The sequence below is a fragment of the Dendronephthya gigantea genome, unplaced genomic scaffold (assembly GCF_004324835.1).
Source record: "Dendronephthya gigantea isolate DGI-Jeju-01 unplaced genomic scaffold, DenGig_1.0 000007F, whole genome shotgun sequence".
NCBI classification, from domain to species: Eukaryota; Metazoa; Cnidaria; class Anthozoa; order Malacalcyonacea; family Nephtheidae; genus Dendronephthya; species Dendronephthya gigantea.
In genome coordinates, this window is record NW_021163017.1 from 1045224 (window position 1) to 1069982 (window position 24759).

The window sequence follows — 24759 nt, forward strand, 5'->3', positions numbered from 1 at the left end:
CTGCAACATTCGCAACTTCACATGTTATTTTTTTGACACCATCGCAAATCTCATAATTTAAATAATCGCGATGTCAGACTTGAACAGCATCTCGCGATTGCAAGAAGAGCAAGAAAAGGTTTGTGATTCAAAACTTATATCGGACTATTTTAGTCTTACTAAAACTACTAAATTCTCTACTCTGGCCACCATACTCAAGGTTACCCCCTACTACCATCTACCCCCACTCCCAAATATGGGTGTATCAGTATATGGTGTTTGTCAGGTGAGTGATGAAAATATGATTTTAGGTGAATGTGAAATTGTTCTTCTCTGTAGAGTTTAAAGCATTGTGAAGCAATGATAGAGAAATGGTTTGTTTTCACTATATTGTATATATATCACACATTGTATATATACCATTAACTACTTTATGCAAAGCATGCCCCCAATCTTCCTTCCTTCCGATCATTGTTACTCACATCTCTCCCCTAATGTATTTCCTGACCTTTAAACAATTTCATTGTGCATCAAGCAATTCCCTTTAGCTATAATTTCTACAACAGGGAAAAATTTAAAGAGGATTATGAAACTGTTGAAAAACTGTTGACTGATTTACCAAAGAAGCTCACACATGATGTTATGGCAAGTCTGCAAGTGATCTGAAAAAAATGTTTTATACATCTCACCAGCAAGTTATACCTACTTCACAGCAAATTGCAATTTTTTCATTTGCAACATCTAGGTTCCCATAAGTCCTTTGGCATACATGCCAGGCCATCTTATCCATACAAATGAAATAATGGTCCTATTGGGAGACAATTGGTTTGCTGAAAGATCAGCAACACAAGCTGTGGAGATAGCAAAACGTCGTCTGAAGAGTAAGAGAACTTGAGAAATGTTAGCCATTAATAATGTAATGATGGTTACTATGTTAACTGAGACCAGCCTACTTCAGTATTCAATGTAATCTTACTCAAGATAAATTTACTTGTTACCGGTGGGTGAACTGTAAATCACCCATGTTATGCTGGTACAAATGTCTCAACATGTAGTAAGACTGCATGTAATATTTCATGTTGATAGAATGACAACCAGATTTATTATATGAAATACATATATATATTTGTTCAGGTGTGGAAGAATATTTAGCCAATCTCCACAAAGAACATGAAAATATACTGTCACATATGGCTTTCACCACAGACGTGGTTAATGTTCAGGTAACATTTAGATACATTGCATGGTAGGGGTCAAAAGAATGAAATTGGTTTGAGTTAAACGGTTAGCTTATTCAATCCTATAGAAACAAAATGATTATCAGGAAATCAAGGAAGAACTGACAGAAAAGGATAAACAAAGACAGGGTATTTTAAGGGCCATTGGTTAGACCCAAATTGGTCTTCCAGATATTCTAATTAGCATATATTCCATATCAAGGTAAGAAATCACGAAGGTTGGCTCACCAGAAGGCAACAAAAGACTGCGTGAAGAAAGTAGATTTACAACGTAATCCCACTAGTAGGGCGACCAGATCTAAGGAAGACGAGAATCTGTTTGCAAGACTGGAGGAGCTCGAAAAAAGGGAACAAATAAATAAAAACGAGCTCGAAAACGAACAATACTTTGTCGAGTCGTGCAACACGAACAGGAAAAACGAGAGCACGCGAACTGAGGAAACGCACGCAAGCTTTCGCTCTGAAAGCCCGACTTCAGCGAGCTCAGATACGAGTAACCGAAGTAGGCAAGAACCTGTTGCAAAACCACGTGCGACAAATGCGCGCCGCACGAAAAGCGTGCAAAACGGTACTGAAGAAACGCGAAACAGGGCAAAAATTCAAATGATTCAGAACGGAAGGGTTTAGTAAAAAGAGTTTCATGGAAAGAGAATATTGTTGAAAGCGAAGGAGTCGCTTATCCGAAAGGGGAATCCGCTACGATATACTTCACTCATTCAACAGGAACGGTAAGATGAATGGAAATGAGATTTTTGAGGTGCAAATTTGACTGCATCTAATGGACCTTTTTCATAATGACGTCAAACGCGGAAAGTCTGATGTTACACGAAGCTTGATCGGCTCGACAGTTTTGTGGAGCCAATTAAATTTCGTGTAACATCAGACTTCCCGCGTTAGACGTCATTATAAGAGAGGTCTATTGGAACGCAATACGGTAACACACACCACAATTTTGTAGATATTATCTCTTCTCTTAGGTAATATCAAGGGAAAGTGACAATATAACATCCCCAGGAGACATTTTCGCAGACCACCAGAATAAAAAGTTAACCATGGTACAGTCTGCTCAGCCAGCGGTTAAAGGTTCGTTAGATGAAAAAGCTCCAAAGGCCAAGGACGATTTGCCAATATCGAGCCAGGGAAAGAAATTAGAGAATACAGAAAAACAGACTATACCGCAGGTGTGAAGAATGGCTGTCAGCATTGATTTGAAATGCAAATAAATAACCCTTTCTTAACTATTCAATAGCCAGGCTCGCTTACTTAAACTTTAGTCCTTGTTTTTCGTGTTACGGTGAAATTTTGACTTAATTTTAAAATATGGAATATAGTGAAAAATATTTAATTTTATTCAATTTTAGGCGTTTTCTAATGTTGTTGTTGAACATGATAGATCAATTGCTGCAAATGCTACCGTTAAAAAAGATACGGTATGTTATGGGCCATTTACACTTTTGCTGCGGTTTTACGTGCGATTTTCCTCTTTTGATAGATGTGAAGGAGTAATTAGTTACAAATGCTCTGGTTAATACGAGCTCTTATTTGAACATTAGTAATTAATTCTCTCGTTCACATCTATCAAAAGAAGAAAATCGCACCTTTACGTATGTATAACCAGTTTATACTGTTTCTATTAGTAATCACGAGTTTTTCTACACCCGTTCCTCCTCATTTTCGACAGGAACAGAATCCAGAACCAAGAAAAATATCCAAATTCAAAGCTCGAAGAATGCAAAGCCATTGAAGAAAAAATTACCAGCCACAAAACGAACATCCTTAATATTAATCAAATGTAATCATGTGGTCTTTCGCACTAGTAAAATTTGTTAATCCGCCATCTTGAATTTTGTCTGTTTTTATTTGTCGCAAAACACAGAGCAATGATCGCAGATGAAAAATTACGTAATGCAACCGCGCAAGCGTTCTTTTCCCGCGTCACAGCTTTGCCCATCAAGGATGGAGGTGCGCGCGTGTCTCCCAGCCATGGAATCTGGGGGGAGGACTCTCAGTCAAACCCCCAGTTTTTAGTACAGTTTAACTTAACCATCTACCAATTTTCGCGATTTTTTATCCCTTTGAAAAGCTGATTGAGTCATTTGCAAAGTCTTGGACACTTTCATCAATTAGTTCTTCAGGGAGAGGTCCATGGGTGTGGGGTAAATATGTGGGGTATGGGGGTGCCTCTTTATGCCCGGCCACACCATCTTGAACTTTGACCATCCCACCGTTTGGCCCAGGGATTTGACCGTGAATGTAGAGAACATTGTACTTTGTGTTGATTCGGTAAATCTTAAATCGCAAACAAACATTTCTACATTCTTGTGGGCCCATGTTTTATACCCCTGGTTGGGTATTACAAGTTTGTATTTATCATTGCTCTTGCAAGCATACATTGAGTAAATTTCAATGCGATAGAATAAAGGTATCCTGTCCAAGCTTGCAAGCTGGGGTTTAATTTTGGGTTTGGAAATTTGTTTCCAAGTTTATTCTAGATCATGAGATTCAAATAGATATCAAGGTATCATTGATTGTTTGTAAGGGATTTTTGTGAACTTTTTCATAGGTGAATATTTAGGAGAATGTACCAACCTTTGTACCATAGACAGTTCTATTCTTATTTCCCATGTGACCAGGCATCTTTTTACCTGGCCAGATTCTACCTGGAGTCTGTAACAAGTTTAAAAAGATGCAATGAAGATACATGTCTTTGCTGTAAAGGTAGAGATATTCACAGCCTGTAAATTCCAGCTTTAACATAACTCAATGAAATCGAATAGTGAAGAAAGTTGAATTTGACTAGGTCAAAAAAAGCAATTTACCCCTCCTCCACCAGTTGCTCCCATTTTTCTATGTGTTTTGGTCTGGCCATGAGATGCAGGTTGACCTTTCATTCCCCACCTCTTCATCACACCTTGAAATCCTTTGTCTTTCCTTCAGAAAAGATATCCAGCCTTGTTCACATGATCAGATAGCAAAACATATATTGCCCAACATCAATATTATCCCTACTTACGATTTGGCTTGTACCGTAATGAACTGTCCAGGATAAAAATGCCCACCAAGAATCTCAGTTCCTATTGAGAGAAAGCACCAATCGTTACCAAAGGAAAATTAATGATAACTTATACAACGGAAAAATGATTGTCTATTTACCTGGAAGAAGAAGAGCACTTGGACTAACAGGAAAACTTGCAACTTTTCTTTTAGGAAGAACTCCATATTTCACAAATCGTCCAAAATCTGCCTTGTTTACCTTAAAAACTTGGTTATCAGAGCAATTCCTAAACAACTGTTAATGGATATTTGCAAAACCACTCCTAAAGACTGACCAGGTGGGTCCAAATTGGTGAGGTGAGACAACAAACCATGGAAGATCAAACCCAATAAAACACTTTGGCATACCTTTTCCAGATCATTCTCATTTACAGCGCCAACTTCCAGGGCAGTTATGTCATCATTTCCACCAAGTTCTCTGGATATCCGCATAGCAAGAACTTGACAATCTTTAAGCTATGGGAGAAAAAATATCTACTTATTACTTTCATTAGTCAAAGAGCATGGTATCAAAATAACTGATCTATATACATTACCTGTACTAATGTCACTGGAACTCTTCTGCCATTCTTCAGCCACAAGGGAATCATACCCAATTTAACTCCAATCGCTCCAACTCTCTTACATCCTGCACTCCAAGTTGCTTTTTCAGGCTCAACAACTGGCGGTTTTCTCTCTGCCTTTTCCTTTTCCATTGACAGTTCTTGGTCAATATCAAACCTAATATCTCTGACATTCAGATCTTTCAAATGTTTGGGATTTTTCTGATAAAATTCAAACATATTTGTGGCATTGTCGGTGTCATTTTCCCCTCTGCGTATAGCGCCAGTTGCGAAAAACCTCCTGCATAGAGACAGAGTGTTTAAAACACATCTAGGATGCCGAGAAACGGATGAAAATAAACACGCGAAAACTACTTTGCAATCGGCCATATTGATTATGACCAACTGATTTGTGCAAAACTTCATGTTATCCTATCAATGTGAACTGAATTTTTCCAACATTTTCATTTTTGTGACGAATGGTTTAGACGAAAAAAGGGAAGTCAATTTTTAATATAAATGAAGATTTGATCCTGTAGAAAGCGTCAGACTTCTGGGAGGGAAAAGGGGAAACAAAATCGGGCAATTTGCTAGACACTTGGGCCCAAGGGGTGCTCAGAATGATAGGTGTACAAGAAAAAGAAGTGGGGTAAATAATGCATGGGGAAAGACCTAACCCCCCACTCTCGTCGCTTAATGGCCACAATCCATACTGCTAGTTCCAGCCTTTTCAGGAAGAGAAACAATTATGCAAATGTTGAAAAAACTAGTAAAAGAACACTTTGTTTTCAATTAGTTGTCATAGTAACAACGAGAGCTTGTTTACTTTATATCTGACATCAAAAATACAACAAATATTGACAAGGATCCATTTAACACCAAGAAATTGGCCAATTTAGCGGTGAACTTTGAAGCATTATGATATTTTTGCAAATTGAAACGACGTACAACAAGGGCAAAGAGCGCAAACTGGCTGATCTTTGCGCAAATTAAACTTGGACCGTTGGACGCAGCAGTCAGCAGTGGTCATCCTGCGGTTTTGTTTTGAGGCGCTAGTATTTGATCTTTGGATTAATACTAAAGATTAGACGTTCGCGAATCATGAATATTAGATGACACTTTCGCAGAGCACAGATACGGTACGCAGTTATTGTGACGCCTTAGCGGTTGAGGTATTGAGAGACGCTATTACAAATTTCAGGAGCGAATTAAATGATCAACTTGTGTCAGGTATGGCGAGTGATCTAGTATTAAACCTGCTTTTATAGTTCATAAAGACTTCATTCGCTTGATTTCTATACTTGATCTAACTCTGAAACGTACTTAAACGACATTTATAGGACATAGCAGAAAGAACTGAACTGTTTTATAGCGATTTGTATAAGTATATCTGGAGTTTATTTTATGTTACATTTTATGTAATGAATTGTAAACATATTAGAACTATCACGCGATATTGCATATACTTGATACTTTGATAGCTTTAAAACGGCTTATAAATATCTCCAAGCTGAAGTTTACAATGAAAAAGAAAAAATACTAAATTGTCTGCAGTTATCTACTCGCATTTTCAAGCTAAATCTTGAATTCTGCGTATTTATAAAAGTATAAAGTATAATGTTCCGTATAAGTTTAGCTGTGTCAAGTTGCTTAGCAACAACGGCGTTGTTACTATATTCATCTAGACGTGGTTAAAAATTAATATTTTTTAAGCCTTTTTATCTGAACAGCAAACTTGCCTAAAACTTTATAAAAGCCTAGAGCTCTTGATTAGCAACATTCATAATAGTACATAGTTTTCTTTCCATGTCTTTTCTGTCTGTCATGTTGTGACACAAATCACCTTATGTATGACCCCTAAAGGTGATCTGTTATACTTTAAAGATAAGAGCTTCACACTGATCAATAATTTGTGTTTTGTTCACATAGATAAGGTAAAAACAATGAATGGTACAGTACTAACAAACCATGTCAACCATCTGGATAACTTCAAAAAGTTGGAAGAAAATTTGATCACTTCAGAAAAAGTGAAAGATTCCAGCAAAGATAATGCTGGTGCAACCTTGCATGAAAAAGACAAGAAGAAGCTGGGAATGATACAGGAAGAAGCCAAAAAGGACAATGATAGCAGTGGAGAGGACATATCATCCCTCACGAGTGATACAGATAGTGACAGCGATGTGAGTCTTGATGACAGCACTGAAGAGGAAGTAGAGTTCTTTCCGGCAAAAAGAGGTAGCCATCTTAAACAGTTTGATGCAACACAAAATCAAATCCATTCTCCAGCAACATCTAAAGATACTGCAAGTTTGCCAAGCAATGATTCTAAAAATAGCAATGACATCATAGTGAATGGTGGAAACACAGAAGACAGCATTGATCAAGGTAATCAATATACAGGACTTCAAAACAAATTACCACTAAAGTTAAGTCCTTTATCGGTCTCTGGTCACAACAATGGAGGAAGGCTAAAAGACCAGGTGGATGGTACCTCTGAGTCAATTCCAACCACCTCTAGCAGCTATGGTGAACCATCAACCAGTGGCAGCTCTGACATTATAATACCATCAGCTCACAATCCCCCGGATTTGATCAAAGGTAACCTTAACAGTTCTGGAACGGTGAGTGATGATTCGGACTTGAAGGACCATGCTAGAATCCTTGCTGAGCTTCAAAAAATTGTGCTGGATGATGAATTGCATGATGGTCATGGCCAGAGTAATGACGGTAACAGCCAGATAAACCAAGGTGATGAAAACAATAATGGTGCCAAAGTCCAGAATGATGTTACCAAAAACAATTCCCATACAAGCAACCAACATGATGGTAATAATAGTACCATGAAAAGTCTTCTGGCCAACAATTTGGGTACTAGCATCGATGGTCATACAAAAGCTGAAACTAACCAAAACAATGATGATGGAAATACAGATGGTGCTGCCAACTTTGACAGGGATGGTGGAAATGTAGGTAATGGTACCCAAGGTAATGGTACGAGTAGCAATAGTATATTACATGGTACTGCAGACAGTAGCAAACAAGGGGGTGACGTAGTGAAAAATGACACCTTGCATGGACCACAAACCAATAAGAAACCAGAAATTACCTCTGCTTCCAAGACTACACCTACCCAACCAGCCAACTTTGCAAACCAAGACCACAGTGGACTTGAAAATCTCGAAAGAAAACTTTCAAACCTTCAGATTTCAAACAAGGAGCAAACAGAGGAAATCAGACGACTAAAGGATCTAAATGAAACCCTGAAGACAAAGTTCGAAAAATTGGAACAATCGTCAAGCCATAACCAAAATATCGAAGAAAGAATGTTACAGCGAAACGAAGAATTGGAGAAGCATTTACTTGGTATGCTCAAATCACAGGAAATTATTTTCGAAATGAAAGAAAATCTCAAAGCAGCATCTGCGGACAACGCGAAGTTGTCCAACGATTATAAAGAAGCAGTCAAAGCCTTGGAAGCAGTCGATAAACTGGTAGGTATTTTCGTGTTCTGTGTTATCTGTACAACAGTTTGTAACATAATCTTCAGACTTCAGGATATTCAGGGTAAGAGTTAAGATTCAGATTAATTCGGATTAGACCATGCAGGTTTACGAGTTAAGTCTTGTGTTAGGATTAGCTTAATGATAAGAGTTAAGATTAGATCTTTGATAAAGATTAAGGATAATCATCATCTAGGATAAGAGTTACTGAGTTAACAGAACTAGTAATTCCACGATTTAAAGAAAACATGGAATTCCAATAGAAATGCCTTCATTTACGCATTTTAGTTTGGTCAAAAAGATGCTCTAGTAAAAAAATGGAAAGAGGCTACGGAGGAATCGCGAAATTTGGTGGAATTACTAAAGAAGCATAATGCAGGTATTCATTATACGCGATTTTTTCGAAATAACCTTGTTCCAGAGATGAAACTCTTGTGCACACTCTCATTTGCTAATTTCCCGTCAAATTTGCTTTCAGAGCTGGGAGACTTGGAAACGGTTGACAAGCTTAAAGAAGAGATCGTCCTACTGAAAGATAAAGTTTCTAAGGCGGAGGAAAGAAATAGAGCGGTTGACACAAAGAATGCAGAATTTATCGAACAATCAAAAACATGGAAAGAAAAGTATGAAAGAGAAAATGAGCAGAGAATAAGACTCGATTTTGAACTGGAGGAAGTTCTGAAAGAGTTGAAGAATCACCAGTAAGAATACGTCGTGAAAAATCCTTTTTTTCCTCGTGAAAAATTTACATTTTCATCGTTTAGCGCGGTAAATTTTCTCATGGATCTTCACGAATAATGACTACTCAAACGTGTATGATCTCATTACGTATTTAGAAAGCTGGCTGGAAAACGAGGAAGGAGGAATCAAATGTTACAACTCGAGATAACGGAACTGAAAGATACCTTAAAGGTATTTTTTTCAATATTTTGAGAAGAGTTCTCGTGTCATAAAGCATAATACATACCATAAAATAAATGAAAAGCCATGACTTGAAATTTAAGTACATTCCAGTACAGTTCTCATATTTTGGCTTTTATATACTATCATCCGCAGATTGCCAAGGAAAAACTTGTGGAGAATGAACGAAGGTTGAAGGAGCTTGAGAGAAAGTACGCCGATACTCAGGAGGTGAAATTGAATCGTTAAAATGATTACCAACGATCTTTTCTGAATTGATGACCCTCCCGTGGTCATTCACCATCATTGTCATCACTATTATATCAAAACTATACATATGTTATCATCACCACCACCATGCCAGTACCATGAATCTTGTCATGAAAGTGAGAACTTAATAATACTCTTTACTAACCCCAGACATACACGAAGATTATCCACGAGAAGGAAAAGCAGCATAGTGTCTTAATTAAGAACTCTGAATCTCATCAGAAGGTAAATCTAACCTCAGTTCATTAATGAGTCCACTCTCTTTAACAGAGTTTCAACCTACATTCACAAGCATTTAGTTTGCCCGTCGCAAACGCTATTAATTCTGAAGATGCGTTTCGCAATTTTTTTTATAGGATCTCGTGGCTAACATTGCAAATGCTGAAATTCTAAGAAAGGAAGCAAAATCTCTGAAAGACAGTATAGTAGTCCTGGAGAAAGACAAAATTGAAGTTGCAGAAAAGTTAAGAAATAACGAAAAATCGCTGGAAGAGACTTTGAACAAGAAAGTGGTAAGAGTCTCTCTTTGGAACAATCGTTATCAAGATATGCCTCGCGGGTAACACCTAAATACCTCTCAAACTTTACAGGAGCTAAGCGAGCAGCTAGCTAAGCTTCAAGCAGATTTTGAAGCAGCAAAAATAGAGGCCGTCGACAACGAGTTGTACACGGAAGAACAGACGGTGAGATTGCAAGAGTTGGATGAACAATGCAGGCAGCTTCAGCAAGTCTTGAAGCAATATATCCATAGCAATGGCAACACCAGAGGTCGGAGGCTAAGGTAGGATACAAAGATTCACCATTCTTCAATATAGGTTACGCTTTATGAAATCTCTTTTCTACACAGACCCGTGCAGCTTAAAATGTAATGCCTAATCGTGTCAATAGCAATGGGCGTTTCCAATGCGATTTTTTGTGGACGTTTCCAATGCGATTTTTTGTCATCGCTTTTGATATGCCTGCACAGTTAAGGAGTTCAAGCTTACATCTGACTATTGACTAATATGAGTTACGTCTAATCACTGACCCTTGTCAGTTAAAACTAAAGTCGAAAAGCCTATTTAGATAACAAGTCAAAACTCGAAAGTAAATTATCAAGGGATGAAATATACGCGTCAGTAATATGGTGATGTGGTTATTAGTCATTGCATTTTATATTACTCTGAGAAAAACTCTGAAAGAAATTTTACCTGAGATTTTTCTGGACCCTGCCATCTTCTAGCCTTCACGGAATCCATCTTCTTTGGGTCATATTCTTTACTGTCTTCTTTACCGTAAACAGCGCAGCTCCAGGTCGATATAACCGAGGGAGGAAGTCAAAACCATCCCAAACATGGCCTGGTCAGCTTGATATGTATAAACAACTGCTATCTCCGCCGAGAGGAATGCCAAAAAGGAAAACTTCAGCGCGGAGAGAGGCCAGATATAGAGTCCAAATAACCGACAAGAATGACTCGGAGGTAATCTACACTTTACAAAAGGCAGTTTTAAAATCACATAATTATATATTACCGTTCAATTTCTTCTCTGTTTTATCCAATCTGACCTTGTTGTTTTCAAAGATTAATGGTATTTAAAAAAAATTAATAAAAGAATGCCAATAAATTTAGAGATTATCTTTTATTTTTTAAAGCTCACTCGCTGCATTGACGCCATCTTGAAAAATATCACGTTGGTCATATTCGGCAAATTTTCTCCCGGTAAAGAGGGCTCAGTTTTTCAGCGGTCTTCGCATAAAAAATTAGGTAGTTACTTTATGTGACCCCTATTATAATGTATCACATATTATAGTGTATCACATACCTTAGTCCTCCTCAGTCTCCCTCAGCCATCCTTAGCCCTCCTTAGACATCCTTAGCCCTCCTTTGGCCTCCTTACACCACCTTAGCCCTCCTTAGCCCTCCTTAGGCCTCCTTAGCCCTCCTTAGCCCACCTTAGACCTCCTTAGCCATCCTTAGCCCTCCTTAGACATCCTTAGCCCTCCTTAGCCCTCCTTTGGCCTCCTTACACCACCTTAGCACTCCTTAGCACTCCTTAGCCCTCCTTAGCCCTCCTTAGGCCTCCTTAGCCCTCCTTAGCCCACCTTAGACCTCCTTAGCCATCCTTAGCCCTCCTTAGACATCCTTAGCCCTCCTTAGCCCTCCTTTGGCCTCCTTACACCACCTTAGCACTCCTTAGCCCTCCTTAGGCCTCCTTAGCCCTCCTTACCTCCTTAGGCCTCCTTAGCCCTCCTTAGCTCTTCTTAGGCCTCCTTAGCCCTCCTTAGCCCACCTTAGACCTCCTTAGCCCTCCTTAGCCCTCCTTAGACACCCTTAGCCCTCCTTAGGCCTCCTTAGCCCTCCTTAGGCCTCCTTAGCCCTCCTTTGGCCTCCTTAGCCCACCTTAGCCCTCCTTAGACTCCTTAGCCCTCCTTTAGCCTCCTTACACCACCTTAGCCCTCCTTAGCCTCCTTAGCCCTCCTTAGCCCATCCTTAGCCTTCCTTAGCCCTCCTTAGCCCTCCTTAGCATCCTTAGGCCTCCTTAGCCCTCCTTTGGCCTCCTTACACCACCTTAGCACTCCTTAGCCCTCCTTAGGCCTCCTTAGCCCTCCTTAGACCTCCTTAGGCCTTCTTAGCCCTCCTTAGCTCTTCTTAGGCCTCCTTAGCCCTCCTTAGCCCACCTTAGACCTCCTTAGCCCTCCTTAGCCCTCCTTAGACATCCTTAGCTCTCCTTAGCCCTCCTTAGGCCTCCTTAGGCCTCCTTAGGCCTCCTTAGCCCTCCTTTGGCCTCCTTAGCCCACCTTAGCCCTCCTTAGACATCCTTAGCCCTCCTTTGGCCTCCTTACACCACCTTAGCCCTCCTTAGCCCTCCTTAGCCCTCCTTAGCCCACCTTAGACCTCCTTAGCCATCCTTAGCCCTCCTTAGACATCCTTAGCCCTCCTTTGGCCTCCTTAGCCCTCCTTAGCCCTCCTTAGCCCACCTTAGACCTCCTTAGCCATCCTTAGCCCTCCTTAGACATCCTTAGCCCTCCTTAGCCCTCCTTTGGCCTCCTTACACCACCTTAGCACTCCTTAGCACTCCTTAGCCCTCCTTAGCCCTCCTTAGGCCTCCTTAGCCCTCCTTAGCCCACCTTAGACCTCCTTAGCCATCCTTAGCCCTCCTTAGACATCCTTAGCCCTCCTTAGCCCTCCTTTGGCCTCCTTACACCACCTTAGCACTCCTTAGCCCTCCTTAGGCCTCCTTAGCCCTCCTTAGACCTCCTTAGGCCTCCTTAGCCCTCCTTAGCTCTTCTTAGGCCTCCTTAGCCCTCCTTAGCCCACCTTAGACCTCCTTAGCCCTCCTTAGCCCTCCTTAGACATCCTTAGCTCTCCTTAGCCCTCCTTAGGCCTCCTTAGGCCTCCTTAGCCCTCCTTTGGCCTCCTTAGCCCACCTTAGCCCTCCTTAGACATCCTTAGCCCTCCTTTGGCCTCCTTACACCCTTAGCCCTCCTTAGCCCTCCTTAGCCCACCTTAGACCTCCTTAGCCATCCTTAGCCCTCCTTAGACATCCTTAGCCCTCCTTAGCCCTCCTTTGGCCTCCTTACACCACCTTAGCACTCCTTAGCCCTCCTTAGGCCTCCTTAGCCCTCCTTAGGCCTCCTTAGCCCTCCTTAGCCCACCTTAGACCTCCTTAGCCATCCTTAGCCCTCCTTAGACATCCTTAGCCCTCCTTAGCCCTCCTTTGGCCTCCTTACACCACCTTAGCCCTCCTTAGCCCTCCTTAGGCCTCCTTAGCCCTCCTTAGACCTCCTTAGGCCTCCTTAGCCCTCCTTAGCTCTTCTTAGGCCTCCTTAGCCCTCCTTAGCCCACCTTAGACCTCCTTAGCCCTCCTTAGCCCTCCTTAGACATCCTTAGCTCTCCTTAGCCCTCCTTAGGCCTCCTTAGGCCTCCTTAGCCCTCCTTTGGCCTCCTTAGCCCACCTTAGCCCTCCTTAGACATCCTTAGCCCTCCTTAGCCCTCCTTTGGCCTCCTTACACCACCTTAGCACTCCTTAGCCCTCCTTAGGCCTGCTTAGCCCTCCTTAGACCTCCTTAGGCCTTCTTAGCCCTCCTTAGCTCTTCTTAGGCCTCCTTAGCCCTCCTTAGCCCACCTTAGACCTCCTTAGCCCTCCTTAGCCCTCCTTAGACATCCTTAGCTCTCCTTAGCCCTCCTTAGGCCTCCTTAGGCCTCCTTAGGCCTCCTTAGCCCTCCTTTGGCCTCCTTAGCCCACCTTAGCCCTCCTTAGACATCCTTAGCCCTCCTTTGGCCTCCTTACACCACCTTAGCCCTCCTTAGCCCTCCTTAGCCCTCCTTAGCCCACCTTAGACCTCCTTAGCCATCCTTAGCCCTCCTTAGACATCCTTAGCCCTCCTTTGGCCTCCTTAGCCCTCCTTAGCCCTCCTTAGCCCACCTTAGACCTCCTTAGCCATCCTTAGCCCTCCTTAGACATCCTTAGCCCTCCTTAGCCCTCCTTTGGCCTCCTTACACCACCTTAGCACTCCTTAGCACTCCTTAGCCCTCCTTAGCCCTCCTTAGGCCTCCTTAGCCCTCCTTAGCCCACCTTAGACCTCCTTAGCCATCCTTAGCCCTCCTTAGACATCCTTAGCCCTCCTTAGCCCTCCTTTGGCCTCCTTACACCACCTTAGCACTCCTTAGCCCTCCTTAGGCCTCCTTAGCCCTCCTTAGACCTCCTTAGGCCTCCTTAGCCCTCCTTAGCTCTTCTTAGGCCTCCTTAGCCCTCCTTAGCCCACCTTAGACCTCCTTAGCCCTCCTTAGCCCTCCTTAGACATCCTTAGCTCTCCTTAGCCCTCCTTAGGCCTCCTTAGGCCTCCTTAGCCCTCCTTTGGCCTCCTTAGCCCACCTTAGCCCTCCTTAGACATCCTTAGCCCTCCTTTGGCCTCCTTACACCACCTTAGCCCTCCTTAGCCCTCCTTAGCCCTCCTTAGCCCACCTTAGACCTCCTTAGCCATCCTTAGCCCTCCTTAGACATCCTTAGCCCTCCTTAGCCCTCCTTTGGCCTCCTTACACCACCTTAGCACTCCTTAGCCCTCCTTAGGCCTCCTTAGCCCTCCTTAGACCTCCTTAGGCCTTCTTAGCCCTCCTTAGCTCTTCTTAGGCCTCCTTAGCCCTCCTTAGCCCACCTTAGACCTCCTTAGCCCTCCTTAGCCCTCCTTAGACATCCTTAGCTCTCCTTAGCCCTCCTTAGGCCTCCTTAGGCCTCCTTAGGCCTCCTTAGCCCTCCTTTGGCCTCCTTAGCCCACCTTAGCCCTCCTTAGACATCCTTAACCCTCCTTTGGCCTCCTTACACCACCTTAGCCCTCCTTAGCCCTCCTTAGCCCTCCTTAGCCCACCTTAGACCTCCTTAGCCATCCTTAGCCCTCCTTAGACATCCTTAGCCCTCCTTTGGCCTCCTTAGCCCTCCTTAGCCCTCCTTAGCCCACCTTAGACCTCCTTAGCCATCCTTAGCCCTCCTTAGACATCCTTAGCCCTCCTTAGCCCTCCTTTGGCCTCCTTACACCACCTTAGCACTCCTTAGCACTCCTTAGCCCTCCTTAGCCCTCCTTAGGCCTCCTTAGCCCTCCTTAGCCCACCTTAGACCTCCTTAGCCATCCTTAGCCCTCCTTAGACATCCTTAGCCCTCCTTAGCCCTCCTTTGGCCTCCTTACACCACCTTAGCACTCCTTAGCCCTCCTTAGGCCTCCTTAGCCCTCCTTAGACCTCCTTAGGCCTCCTTAGCCCTCCTTAGCTCTTCTTAGGCCTCCTTAGCCCTCCTTAGCCCACCTTAGACCTCCTTAGCCCTCCTTAGCCCTCCTTAGACATCCTTAGCTCTCCTTAGCCCTCCTTAGGCCTCCTTAGCCCTCCTTTGGCCTCCTTAGCCCACCTTAGCCCTCCTTAGACATCCTTAGCCCTCCTTTGGCCTCCTTACACCACCTTAGCCCTCCTTAGCCCTCCTTAGCCCACCTTAGACCTCCTTAGCCATCCTTAGCCCTCCTTAGACATCCTTAGCCCTCCTTAGCCCTCCTTTGGCCTCCTTACACCACCTTAGCACTCCTTAGCCCTCCTTAGGCCTCCTTAGCCCTCCTTAGACCTCCTTAGGCCTTCTTAGCCCTCCTTAGCTCTTCTTAGGCCTCCTTAGCCCTCCTTAGCCCACCTTAGACCTCCTTAGCCCTCCTTAGCCCTTCTTAGACATCCTTAGCTCTCCTTAGCCCTCCTTTGGCCTCCTTAGCCCACCTTAGCCCTCCTTAGACATCCTTAGCCCTCCTTTGGCCTCCTTACACCACCTTAGCCCTCCTTAGCCCTCCTTAGCCCTCCTTAGCCCTCCTTAGACATCCTTAGCTCCCCTTAGCCCTCCTTAGGCCTCCTTAGGCCTCCTTAGCCCTCCTTAGCCCTCCTTAGACATCCTTAGCCTTCCTTAGCCCTCCTTAGGCCTCCTTACCCCTCCTTAGCTTACCTTAGACCTCCTCAGCCCACCTTAGACCTCCTTAGCCCTCCTTAGCCCTCCTTAGACCTCCTTAAACCTCCTTAAACCTCCTTAGACCGCCTTAGCCCTCCTTAGCCCACCTTAGACTTCCTTAGCCCTCCTTAGCTTTCCTTTGACCGCCTTAGCCTACCTTAGACCTCCTTAGCCGTCTATACATCTTCTTATTTCTTTCCAAAAATATATCACATTACACGGAAAATACATAACATACCTTTTAAAGTGCTACCGCAACGAAATTTTTGACCTCATTTTTATTGGCTCAATTTAAAGTTCTCACTTTCCTGATTTCATTTTTGAAAACATAATCAAAATTGGCTTTCTCAAAAGATTTTTATAGCTTTCCAAAGTCGCGATTTTTGCCACTTAGACATGCGAACTTTTGCTCCGCCATAATGTAGTTTGTGACGTAGAAAAGAGTACCGATTCTTAGCATGGCGTAAAAATACTAGTGTTAAGTAGCCTCATCGACGAAGAAGCTGCGTTTCTTACAGTCCCTACTAAGCCAGTATTCATCAAAATTATTAAATATCTATACATATGTTCCTAACGAAAAAATGGATCGCCAAAGTCGAAGAAAATATTGAATTTTGTTCCGACTTTCTGTTTCATGGTGCGGTTCTTTGCGCGGCTAAGTCGATTTCAAAGATTCGTATATGACTCTTGTTTAGCAAGATCCCTTAAATAAAAGAGTATCGAAAGAAGATTCTGTGCATACATTTGATGTCTGAACTGATCGTAGCACAAGTTGAAAGCTAACTGATATATAGGCAAAGGCTGATTTTACCATCAATGCGGAGATACTTTGCGCGCACATGCATTCATGCTGAATAAAGCTGATGTTGGCCTTGGTGTCTTAATGTGCACGGCGAGTGCCGTTTCATAAGACATTGAAGTTCAATTTAAATCAGCAAGGTTGGTGTTTCTTGAGTATTTATGCATGTAGATAAAAGGACCTGTGTTAGTGTGTGTTTCAGTTTGATATATTTCGATACGCGCTATTGCAAAACAGTGGCAATGTGGCATTTACAATAGCCAGTATATTACTGTTTATGGTTTGCGGGAATATATCGCATAGCATACACCAATATTATCAGTAACAAGGACATCATATCATTGCCTTCGTCTTGTTTTACTGAAAGGCTAAGCAGTTTTTTTAAGTTCTTCAAGATCGTCTTACGTAGGACTTTGTGGCATAAAGGACTATGCGGCACAAGATATACATGCTTATATATGGCATATATTACTACATTATATCTCTGTCAGACGGGCTAAGACTAGTTTGAATTTTCTAACAAATCGGCGTATATTTTCAGACCCTTTACCAGGCATTTCTTCAATATATGTTAGTTAACAGAATTAACTTCCATTTCAAAATAAAATGATTTGGTTCTCCGCGTCAAGCTCGAAAATTTGAAGCGGACAACACACAAGCTATATATATTACCATAAGCTTCGAAATATCGGTACTCGTTATGACGTCACATCAGCAAACATGGCGGCTATAAAAGTTCGCATTTGATACCGAGGTTTGAGGGTAAAATTAGTCAACTTCTACTTAACACACAAAAGTCATATATACATCAAATTGTTTCTAAAAGGCTGAATATTTGTTTAGGCTAATAAAAATCGGGTCGAAAATTTCGTTGCAGTAGCACTTTAAGGAGGTCTAAGGTAGGCTAAGGAAGGCTAAGGAGAGCTAAGGATGTCTAAGGAGGGCTAAGGAGGGCTAAGGAGGCCTAAGGAGAGCTAAGGATGTCTAAGGAGGGCTAAGGTAGTCTAAGGAGGGCTAAGGAGGGCTAAGGTGGTCTAAGGAGGGCTAAGGAGGGCTAAGGATGTCTAAGGAGGGCTAAGGTGGTCTAAGGAGGCCAAAGGAGGGCTAAGGAGAGCTAAGGAGGGCTAAGGAGAGCTAAGGATGTCTAAGGAGGGCTAAGGAGGGCTAAGGAGAGCTAAGGATGTCTAAGGAGGGCTAAGGAAGCCTAAGGAGGGCTAAGGAGAGCTAAGGATGTCTAAGGAGGCCTAAGGAGGCCTAAGGAGGCCTAAGGAGGGCTAAGGAGAGCTAAGGAGGGCTAAGGAGGCCTAAGGAGGGCTAAGGAGGCCCAAGGAGGGCTAAGGTGGGCTAAGGAGGCCAAAGGAGTGCTAAGGAGGCCTAAGGAGGGCTAAGGGGAGCTAAGGATGTCTAAGGAGGGCTAAGGAGGGCTAAGGAGGGCTAAGGAGGCCTAAGGAGGGCTAAGGTGGGCTAAGGAGGCCAAAGGAGGGCTAAGGAGGGCTAAGGAGGCCTAAGGAGGGCTAAGGGGAGCTAAGGAGGCCTAAGGAGGGCTAAGGTGGTCTAAGGAGGGCTAAGGTGGTCCAAGGAGGGCTAAGGAGTGGTAAGGAGGCCTAAGGAGGGCTAAGGAGTGCTAAGGTGGTGTAAGGAGGCCAAAGGAGGGCTAAGGATGTCTAAGGAGGGCTAAGGATGGCTAAGGAGGTCTAAGGTGGGCTAAGGAGGGCTAAGCAGGCCTAAGGAGGGCTAAGGAGTGCTAAGGAGTGCTAAGGTGGTGTAAGGAGGCCAAAGGAGGGCTAAGGAGGGCTAAGGATGTCTAAGGAGGGCTAAGGATGGCTAAGGAGGTCTAAGGTGGGCTAAGGAGGGCTAAGGAGGGCTAAGGAGTGGTAAGGAGGGCTAAGGAGGGCTAAGGAGTGCTAAGGTGGTGTAAGGAGGCCAAAGGAGGGCTAAGGAGGGCTAAGGATGGCTAAGGAGGTCTAAGGTGGGCTAAGGAGGGCTATAGGCCAAAGGAGGGCTAAGGATGTCTAAGGAGGGCTAAGGATGGCTAAGGAGGTCTAAGGTGGGCTAAGGAGGGCTAAGGAGGGCTAAGGAGGGCTAAGGTGGTGTAAGGAGGCCAAAGGAGGGCTAAGGATGTCTAAGGAGGGCTAAGGTGGGCTAAGGAGGCCAAAGGGGGCTAAGGAGGCCTAAGGAGGCCTAAGGAGGGCTAAGGAGAGCTAAGGATGTCTAAGGAGGGCTAAGGAGGGCTAAGGAGGTCTAAGGTGGGCTAAGGAGGGCTAAGGAGGGCTAAGGAGGGCTAAGGTGGTGTAAGGAGGCCAAAGGAGGGCTAAGGATGTCTAAGGAGGGCTAAGGTGGGCTAAGGAGGCCAAAGGGGGGCTAAGGAGGCCTAAGGAGGCCTAAGGAGGGCTAAGGAGAGCTAAGGATGTCTAAGGAGGGCTAAGGAGGGCTAAGGAGGTCTAAGGTGGGCTAAGGAGGGCTAAGGAGGCCTAAGAAGAGCTGAGGAGGGCTAAGGAGGCCTAAGGAGGTCTAAGGAGGGCTAAGGAGGCCTAAGGAGGGCTAAGGAGTGCTAAGGTGGTGTAAGGAGGCCAAAGGAGGGCTAAGGAGGGCTAAGGATGTCTAAGGAGGGCTAAGGATGGCTAAGGAGGTCTAAGGTGGGCTAAGGAGGGCTAAGGAGGCCTAAGGAGGGCTAAGGAGTGCTAAGGTGTGCTAAGGTGGTGTAAGGAGGCCAAAGGAGGGCTAAGGATGTCTAAGGAGGGCTAAGGATGGCTAAGGAGGTCTAAGGTGGGCTAAGGAGGGCTAAGGAGGCCTAAGGAGGGCTAAGGAGGGCTAAGGAGGGCTAAGGAGTGCTAAGGTGGTGTAAGGAGGCCAAAGGAGGGCTAAGGAGGGCTAAGGATGTCTAAGGATGGCTAAGGAGGTCTAAGGTGGGCTAAGGAGGGCTAAGGAGGCCTAAGGAGGGCTAAGGAGGGCTAAGGAGTGCTAAGGAGTGCTAAGGTGGTGTAAGGAGGCCAAAGGAGGGCTAAGGAGGGCTAAGGAGGGCTAAGGATGGCTAAGGAGGTCTAAGGTGGGCTAAGGAGGGCTAAGCAGGCCTAAGGAGGGCTAAGGAGTGCTAAGGAGTGCTAAGGTGGTGTAAGGAGGCCAAAGGAGGGCTAAGGATGTCTAAGGAGGGCTAAGGATGGCTGAGGGAGACTGAGGAGGACTAAGTATGTGATACACTATAATATGTGATACATTATAATAGGGGTCACATAAAGTAACTACCAAAAATTAAAAGCTTTTCGTTTTACGCCTTGCTCTCAATTTTATGTAAGTTGTCCGCTGACAATATGAGCCTGCACGAGTGGGAGAAACTTAGCTAAGTTGGACCAGCGTGTATGTCAACAAATTGCCGTCAAAATGCTCACACGTGCAAAAATTGTTCGTCCAATCACAATTCGCAGAAAAATTGCCCGTCCAATCAAAATTCATGAAAAACTCACTTGTCCAATCAAAAGCAAGGAACGGCAATTTACCTTTTCTGAAAACAATTCGGAGTTGGGCAATGTTTTTTCAATGTATCCTAATAAATGTTATATGAATTAAGTGTTTTCGTTGTTTAAAGCAGTTTAAAAACAGGTTTTAAAAAGTAATATTATTTTTAAGCTATCAGACGCTTTTTAATTTCGCCTTTCTACTTGACAGGATACGTTCGATGACGTAACTAAAAAATATGACGAATCCAGTAAACCCATGACCTTTCATCCCAACCGGCCAAGGTCTACATACGGGAATAGATCGTTGTCCACCAATAACATCGAAGGTAGCCATCACGACCACCACAGTGAAAAAGACTGGGTACCGAAAATAGTGTTAGTTGACAGTCAAAAACTAGAGTCCAGCTCTGAGCATGACAGTGGCAGCGTGAGCGCTGACCAGTATGCAATGCAGTACGTCAAACTTGGGGATAGAGTGCTGCTTGAGCTTCCTGTTGAGGGTGAGTAGGTGTGTACTTAGGGATGGATACACCCCTTAAACTGGGCAAGGGGATAGGCTGTGGGTGAAAATCAACATGGTCAAACAGGAAAAATTGGCAAAATACAAATCTAAAGTTGGGATTATAATATGAAAGTTTTTGCCTAAAAGTTGGTTGATTTTTAACTCTAGGCAAGAAACAAAATATTTCAGGCACTGTGAAGTATGTTGGTCCTGTTTATCATTCAAATTTCAAGCGGGGTATCTATGCCGGATTGAAGTTGGACATCCCAGGTAATTTACTCAGAGCGTCACAATGTTTGATTCAGTGTTTCACTTTCAACCTTCAGGTGATTTTGACTTTCAACTGTGTTTTTATGCTAGTAGTTACTAGTTACCACATATTACTTCTTCAATTATTTATCTACATTTTCCCTGTTTAGCTGGGGACACCAATGGAACGGTTGGGGAACGAGTGTATTTTCACTGTTTGAAGAATAATGGGAAATTTGTGAAACTAGCGCACATTCTTGCAGTTCAAAATCCCCGGGTAAGTCGAACAAAATATATTTATATCTGGAGTGATATCACATAGCATGAACACTAATGCAAATTTTGTCTTGCCTTGTATTAGTTGTATCTGTTTATACAACTAACTGCTTGTGAAAATCAACACCCTATGTGAAAATACTTTCCACATTACTCTAAAATATTCGCCTCCATTTTTTAGACGCAGCAATATACGAGAGTTCTTCCAATGGCATATAAATAACAATAAACTTAATTGTTTTTTGGTTTAACTGTCACAATTATATATCTTCGGACATTTGATTTAGGCAATAGTGCATTAATTCCTAAGTAAGTTATATTTTTATATTCGCGTGTTAAGTATTTTTATGTACTATCTAATTTTATACTCGAATTTCATTAATTTATACTGTTTTTAATTAAAGAATATAATGACTTTTTATTCACTAGGTGCATGGGGCTTCATAATCGATGGGCTTTCGACAATTTCATTTTACAGAATGAAAATAAAGGGAATTTATGCTTTTCAGCAGGGAGGCATTATTCATGCAAAATTTGGTATATGATTCACACAAGTTGCTAGAGAATGAAAATGCAAAGGACAAAATCTTGACCGCTTCCAATATCAATGCATCGAAAATTCTCAGCATTTAACCAACGATGTGCTGGAAGTTTTATTGCTAATATAATTAATTACTATTGTGACACAAACCTCTAGGGAAGAACAATACAAAAATGAAGTTCTCAAAAAAGTTCTTATCTCTTTTTCTCATCTTGATACTTGTAATGCAGTTTTCCAACATCATTCTGAGACACTTTGATCCAACCTGTCTCCTTCATATGGTACACTAAAACACAAATACATTTCAATCATTTTTCTGCAAACAGGTTTTAACACACAAACTGCCAAGTGCTAACACATCCCAATAAGTGCTATATTCAATTGAAACTTGTTAACCATCATAGGGTGAGATATATTTAGGACCAGAAGAGATAGGTAAAAAAAGTTTTAATAGCATTATAACAACTATACGAAAATCATATTGCTTTTAGTGTTAAAGAGCAATTGTCTTACTGCAATACTGTGTAGTATACTGCCTACTAGCATAGACATCATTATGGAATAAGATCAACAAACAATTTTGCTTGGCAATGGTATTTGTTCAAATACAAGATGGGCTGTACTCACTGTTTACAACACCACCACTGTATGCATCCCTATGTGTGGCATGATAAATAGCCCTCTCGCCTAGATCATAGGCCTCTTCTACCGAAAGATCATGGCGATATCCACTGTCAAGTACGCCATAGGCAAAGGTAGAGCCGGATCCTACCGAGAATATGTTGTTGGATAACCGACTTCCATCGCTGTCAACGTAGTAAAGTCCGGGACCCTTTGAGACATTATTTTAAAATTTTAATTTTATTTTATACTGTAATATGTCTTGAGGCCAAACGTAGCTCAAAGAAGTGTAATGAGACCAAAATGAGAGTTAGGGGGTGGGGGTGGGGGTGACTGTCAAAGTTTTTGCAATAGCTTCACATAACAAATGGCTGGTTGCACCCCTAGCATTCTGACACACTGAACACTCTAGCTTAATTGGAGAACAAAATATTTTACATACCCGCTTATCCCAGCCACAAATCATTGTTCCCTGTCACAAAAATTAAATATTTTTATTTTTCAACATATTTAAGTTTTGATGAAAAATAAAGCTGTTAAGCTGAATATATTTTTAAGGCCAAACAAACAACATACCATAGATAGTCCCATGCCCTTGTAATAATAAACCATATTAGCTAACAACTTGGATGCTGCCGCAACAGAGATTCTCTCCTTGTTTCGAAGTTCATATATCCTTAAAAACGTAAACATTTTAAGCAAATATTCTTCAGATTAAATAGTACTATGCAACAGCACTCTTTCTTTACAGTTTTAGAGCATCTAATGATGAAAAAGTGCATTATTTGGATTGGGCAATAAGCAATTCACAAAAGACCAAAGGATTGTATACAACTAATCGCATTGTGTAGATTAGCCTTCACCTTTTAGAGGATGTAGATCAAATATTTTTCTTAATTTTATCCTTTTACAGATGTCGCCAAAATATACTCACCTGCATTGCTTGGCGAGATACCGTTCCCAATATGAGCAATCGGCAGCTCCACCTGCCATTGTTCCCAACAGGTAGGGATTGATCTCGATGACCTTTTTCACAGTCTGAGAAGCTGAACATGAACGAGAATCAGTAATCTGCATCTTACACAGAGTGCATTGTCTGTCATAGAGAAGTGAATATATGTATTTGACATAAAGAAAAAACTTACAAACCTATATAAGACCCAGCAGTGGCTCTAGAATCGACAGCAACGATAACTCCATGTTGAAATTTGAAAGCTAGCGTAGTTGTTCCATGAGCAAAATTAATCTTTATGTTGCCTTCCCCGTTGGTGTATTGATTTAAAAATTCTGTAGGCTGAAAGTCATATGAATGCAAAAATTAGCGTTCAACAACCAAAAACTGGTTTACATTTGTATATGCTTCAAACAGAATTCAAGACCATTGTGCAACCATTGCCCCTGTGGCAAGGAACCTTGGCAGTCTGAAATTAAGGACACCTAAAAGATTTGGTAGTAGTGGGCCTTTGCAATTTTCACATGGAATTGGAGGAGTGATCATTACCACAATTTATTCAAATCCAAATTATTCCCAATAAAGCATATCTCCCATTCTATCTGAGATTTTGTCGTGAAGAATTACATAAAAGTATCATCCAGTGAAGAAATGCCAAAAGAATTATAGTCAATGACACAGCAAATTGCCAATTCTTAGAATTTAGAATACACGATTTCCGAAGTAATCGTATATAAAATGTTCATATTTCGGTGCTGATACTTACATTCGATACAGGAGGAAATGTGAAAACGCCCTCGCTCTCAAAATCGATACAAGATGCAGAGGAAGGATTTAAAATGTCATAAAAACTTTTGTTTTCGTACTCAGAAGCGAAGCCAAGAACGGCCATATTGGAAAATATTAAACATCCCCGTCCCAGGCTGCGATAATTGAATGGCCGCGTAATTATAACCATTATAATCTCAATTATAATCTCTATTACAATCTCTATTATCTACCTCCTTATATATCAATATGTCCTTTAATTGGCTGCTATTGATCACGTGGTGCATCACTATTTCATGCTTTTTCGCCACATTTTAAAATTCCTCTAATGGTATTTTGTCTGATTGCAATAAGTATTCAGAAATGAGGACTTTCTTGGAAGAAAGAGTCTGCTAAAATTCGTAAAGTATACTAGATGTTACCGTTGCTTGTGAACTGCTGCCAGATATACGTTTTTAATATGTATTGAAAAAATCAGGCTACCTTAAAGGTTGAGAAAATAAATGTGTGTTATGCACTTCTGCTTTCGCAAATATACCCACATTGAAGAACAAAAATTACGAATTAAGACATTTAATGTCTATGAGCGTATAAAGGAAAACTTTCCCCGTCAACAAAGGGCTACCTCCGCGGTTCCGGTGCCCCTTGTCCCACGACTGTCGA

The 24759-nt window shown here is 42.4% G+C and overlaps 4 protein-coding genes across 6 annotated transcripts; 2 read left to right on the forward strand and 2 right to left on the reverse strand.

The window, feature by feature from the left end:
- The first annotated feature begins 2 nt into the window (after positions 1 to 2).
- Positions 3 to 2989, forward strand: LOC114516935 (unconventional prefoldin RPB5 interactor-like). 2 transcript variants are annotated; one of them, XM_028536555.1, is made up of 10 exons: positions 3 to 118; positions 319 to 353; positions 546 to 624; positions 725 to 860; positions 1114 to 1202; positions 1286 to 1346; positions 1420 to 1945; positions 2195 to 2398; positions 2579 to 2647; positions 2899 to 2989. In XM_028536555.1, exons 1-7 carry the CDS (start codon positions 71 to 73, stop codon positions 1842 to 1844), a joined length of 873 nt encoding a protein of 290 aa, XP_028392356.1. In that variant the 5' UTR covers positions 3 to 70; the 3' UTR covers positions 1845 to 1945; positions 2195 to 2398; positions 2579 to 2647; positions 2899 to 2989. The 2 variants fall into 2 exon arrangements, with proteins under 2 accessions (XP_028392356.1, XP_028392357.1); XM_028536556.1 differs by having other exon boundaries at positions 85 to 118; positions 291 to 353.
- LOC114516934 (39S ribosomal protein L3, mitochondrial-like) lies at positions 2583 to 10839 on the reverse strand. 2 transcript variants are annotated; one of them, XM_028536554.1, is made up of 8 exons: positions 10674 to 10839; positions 4808 to 5114; positions 4620 to 4727; positions 4371 to 4470; positions 4231 to 4291; positions 4037 to 4148; positions 3807 to 3884; positions 2583 to 3506 (listed from the first exon to the last, which is right to left on the reverse strand). In XM_028536554.1, exons 2-8 carry the CDS (start codon positions 5051 to 5053, stop codon positions 3285 to 3287), a joined length of 927 nt encoding a protein of 308 aa, XP_028392355.1. In that variant the 5' UTR covers positions 5054 to 5114; positions 10674 to 10839; the 3' UTR covers positions 2583 to 3284. The 2 variants fall into 2 exon arrangements, with proteins under 2 accessions (XP_028392355.1, XP_028392353.1); XM_028536552.1 differs by lacking the exon at positions 10674 to 10839 and having other exon boundaries at positions 4808 to 5229.
- On the forward strand, positions 5617 to 21945 carry LOC114516933 (desmoplakin-like). The gene is made up of 14 exons (XM_028536551.1): positions 5617 to 6043; positions 6743 to 8304; positions 8602 to 8692; positions 8792 to 9014; positions 9150 to 9225; positions 9370 to 9444; positions 9634 to 9708; positions 9840 to 9995; positions 10074 to 10264; positions 10766 to 10943; positions 20396 to 20687; positions 20858 to 20959; positions 21109 to 21215; positions 21396 to 21945. Exons 1-14 carry the CDS (start codon positions 5926 to 5928, stop codon positions 21435 to 21437), a joined length of 3288 nt encoding a protein of 1095 aa, XP_028392352.1. The 5' UTR covers positions 5617 to 5925; the 3' UTR covers positions 21438 to 21945.
- Positions 21860 to 24237, reverse strand: LOC114516936 (proteasome subunit beta type-5-like). Its single transcript, XM_028536557.1, has 7 exons — positions 24095 to 24237; positions 23526 to 23670; positions 23311 to 23422; positions 22953 to 23052; positions 22819 to 22848; positions 22383 to 22587; positions 21860 to 22041 (listed from the first exon to the last, which is right to left on the reverse strand). Exons 1-7 carry the CDS (start codon positions 24218 to 24220, stop codon positions 21950 to 21952), a joined length of 810 nt encoding a protein of 269 aa, XP_028392358.1. The 5' UTR covers positions 24221 to 24237; the 3' UTR covers positions 21860 to 21949.
- Positions 24238 to 24759: the final 522 nt, after the last annotated feature.

Excerpts from the sequence above, each read along its gene's own strand:
- LOC114516935 (XM_028536555.1), top strand. The coding sequence starts at position 71 with ATGTCAGACTTGAACAGCATCTCGCGATTGCAAGAAGAGCAAGAAAAG. Across the intron at positions 354-545 it reads GAAGCAATGATAGAGAAATG|GGAAAAATTTAAAGAGGATT; the intron begins GTTTGTTTTCAC and ends TTTCTACAACAG. Across the intron at positions 861-1,113 it reads AGCAAAACGTCGTCTGAAGA|GTGTGGAAGAATATTTAGCC; the intron begins GTAAGAGAACTT and ends ATATTTGTTCAG.
- LOC114516934 (XM_028536552.1), bottom strand. The coding sequence starts at position 5,203 with ATGGCCGATTGCAAAGTAGTTTTCGCGTGTTTATTTTCATCCGTTTCT. Across the intron at positions 4,471-4,619 it reads ATGAGAATGATCTGGAAAAG|GTAAACAAGGCAGATTTTGG; the intron begins GTATGCCAAAGT and ends CAAGTTTTTAAG. Across the intron at positions 3,507-3,806 it reads GAACTGTCTATGGTACAAAG|ATTTACCGAATCAACACAAA; the intron begins GTTGGTACATTC and ends TTGCGATTTAAG.
- LOC114516933 (XM_028536551.1), top strand. The coding sequence starts at position 5,926 with ATGACACTTTCGCAGAGCACAGATACGGTACGCAGTTATTGTGACGCC. Across the intron at positions 20,688-20,857 it reads GCTTGAGCTTCCTGTTGAGG|GCAAGAAACAAAATATTTCA; the intron begins GTGAGTAGGTGT and ends TTTTAACTCTAG. Across the intron at positions 20,960-21,108 it reads ATTGAAGTTGGACATCCCAG|CTGGGGACACCAATGGAACG; the intron begins GTAATTTACTCA and ends TTCCCTGTTTAG.
- LOC114516936 (XM_028536557.1), bottom strand. The coding sequence starts at position 24,220 with ATGGCCGTTCTTGGCTTCGCTTCTGAGTACGAAAACAAAAGTTTTTAT. Across the intron at positions 23,423-23,525 it reads CACTGCTGGGTCTTATATAG|CTTCTCAGACTGTGAAAAAG; the intron begins GTTTGTAAGTTT and ends GTTCATGTTCAG. Across the intron at positions 22,042-22,382 it reads CAGTGGTGGTGTTGTAAACA|TGTACCATATGAAGGAGACA; the intron begins GTGAGTACAGCC and ends TTTGTGTTTTAG.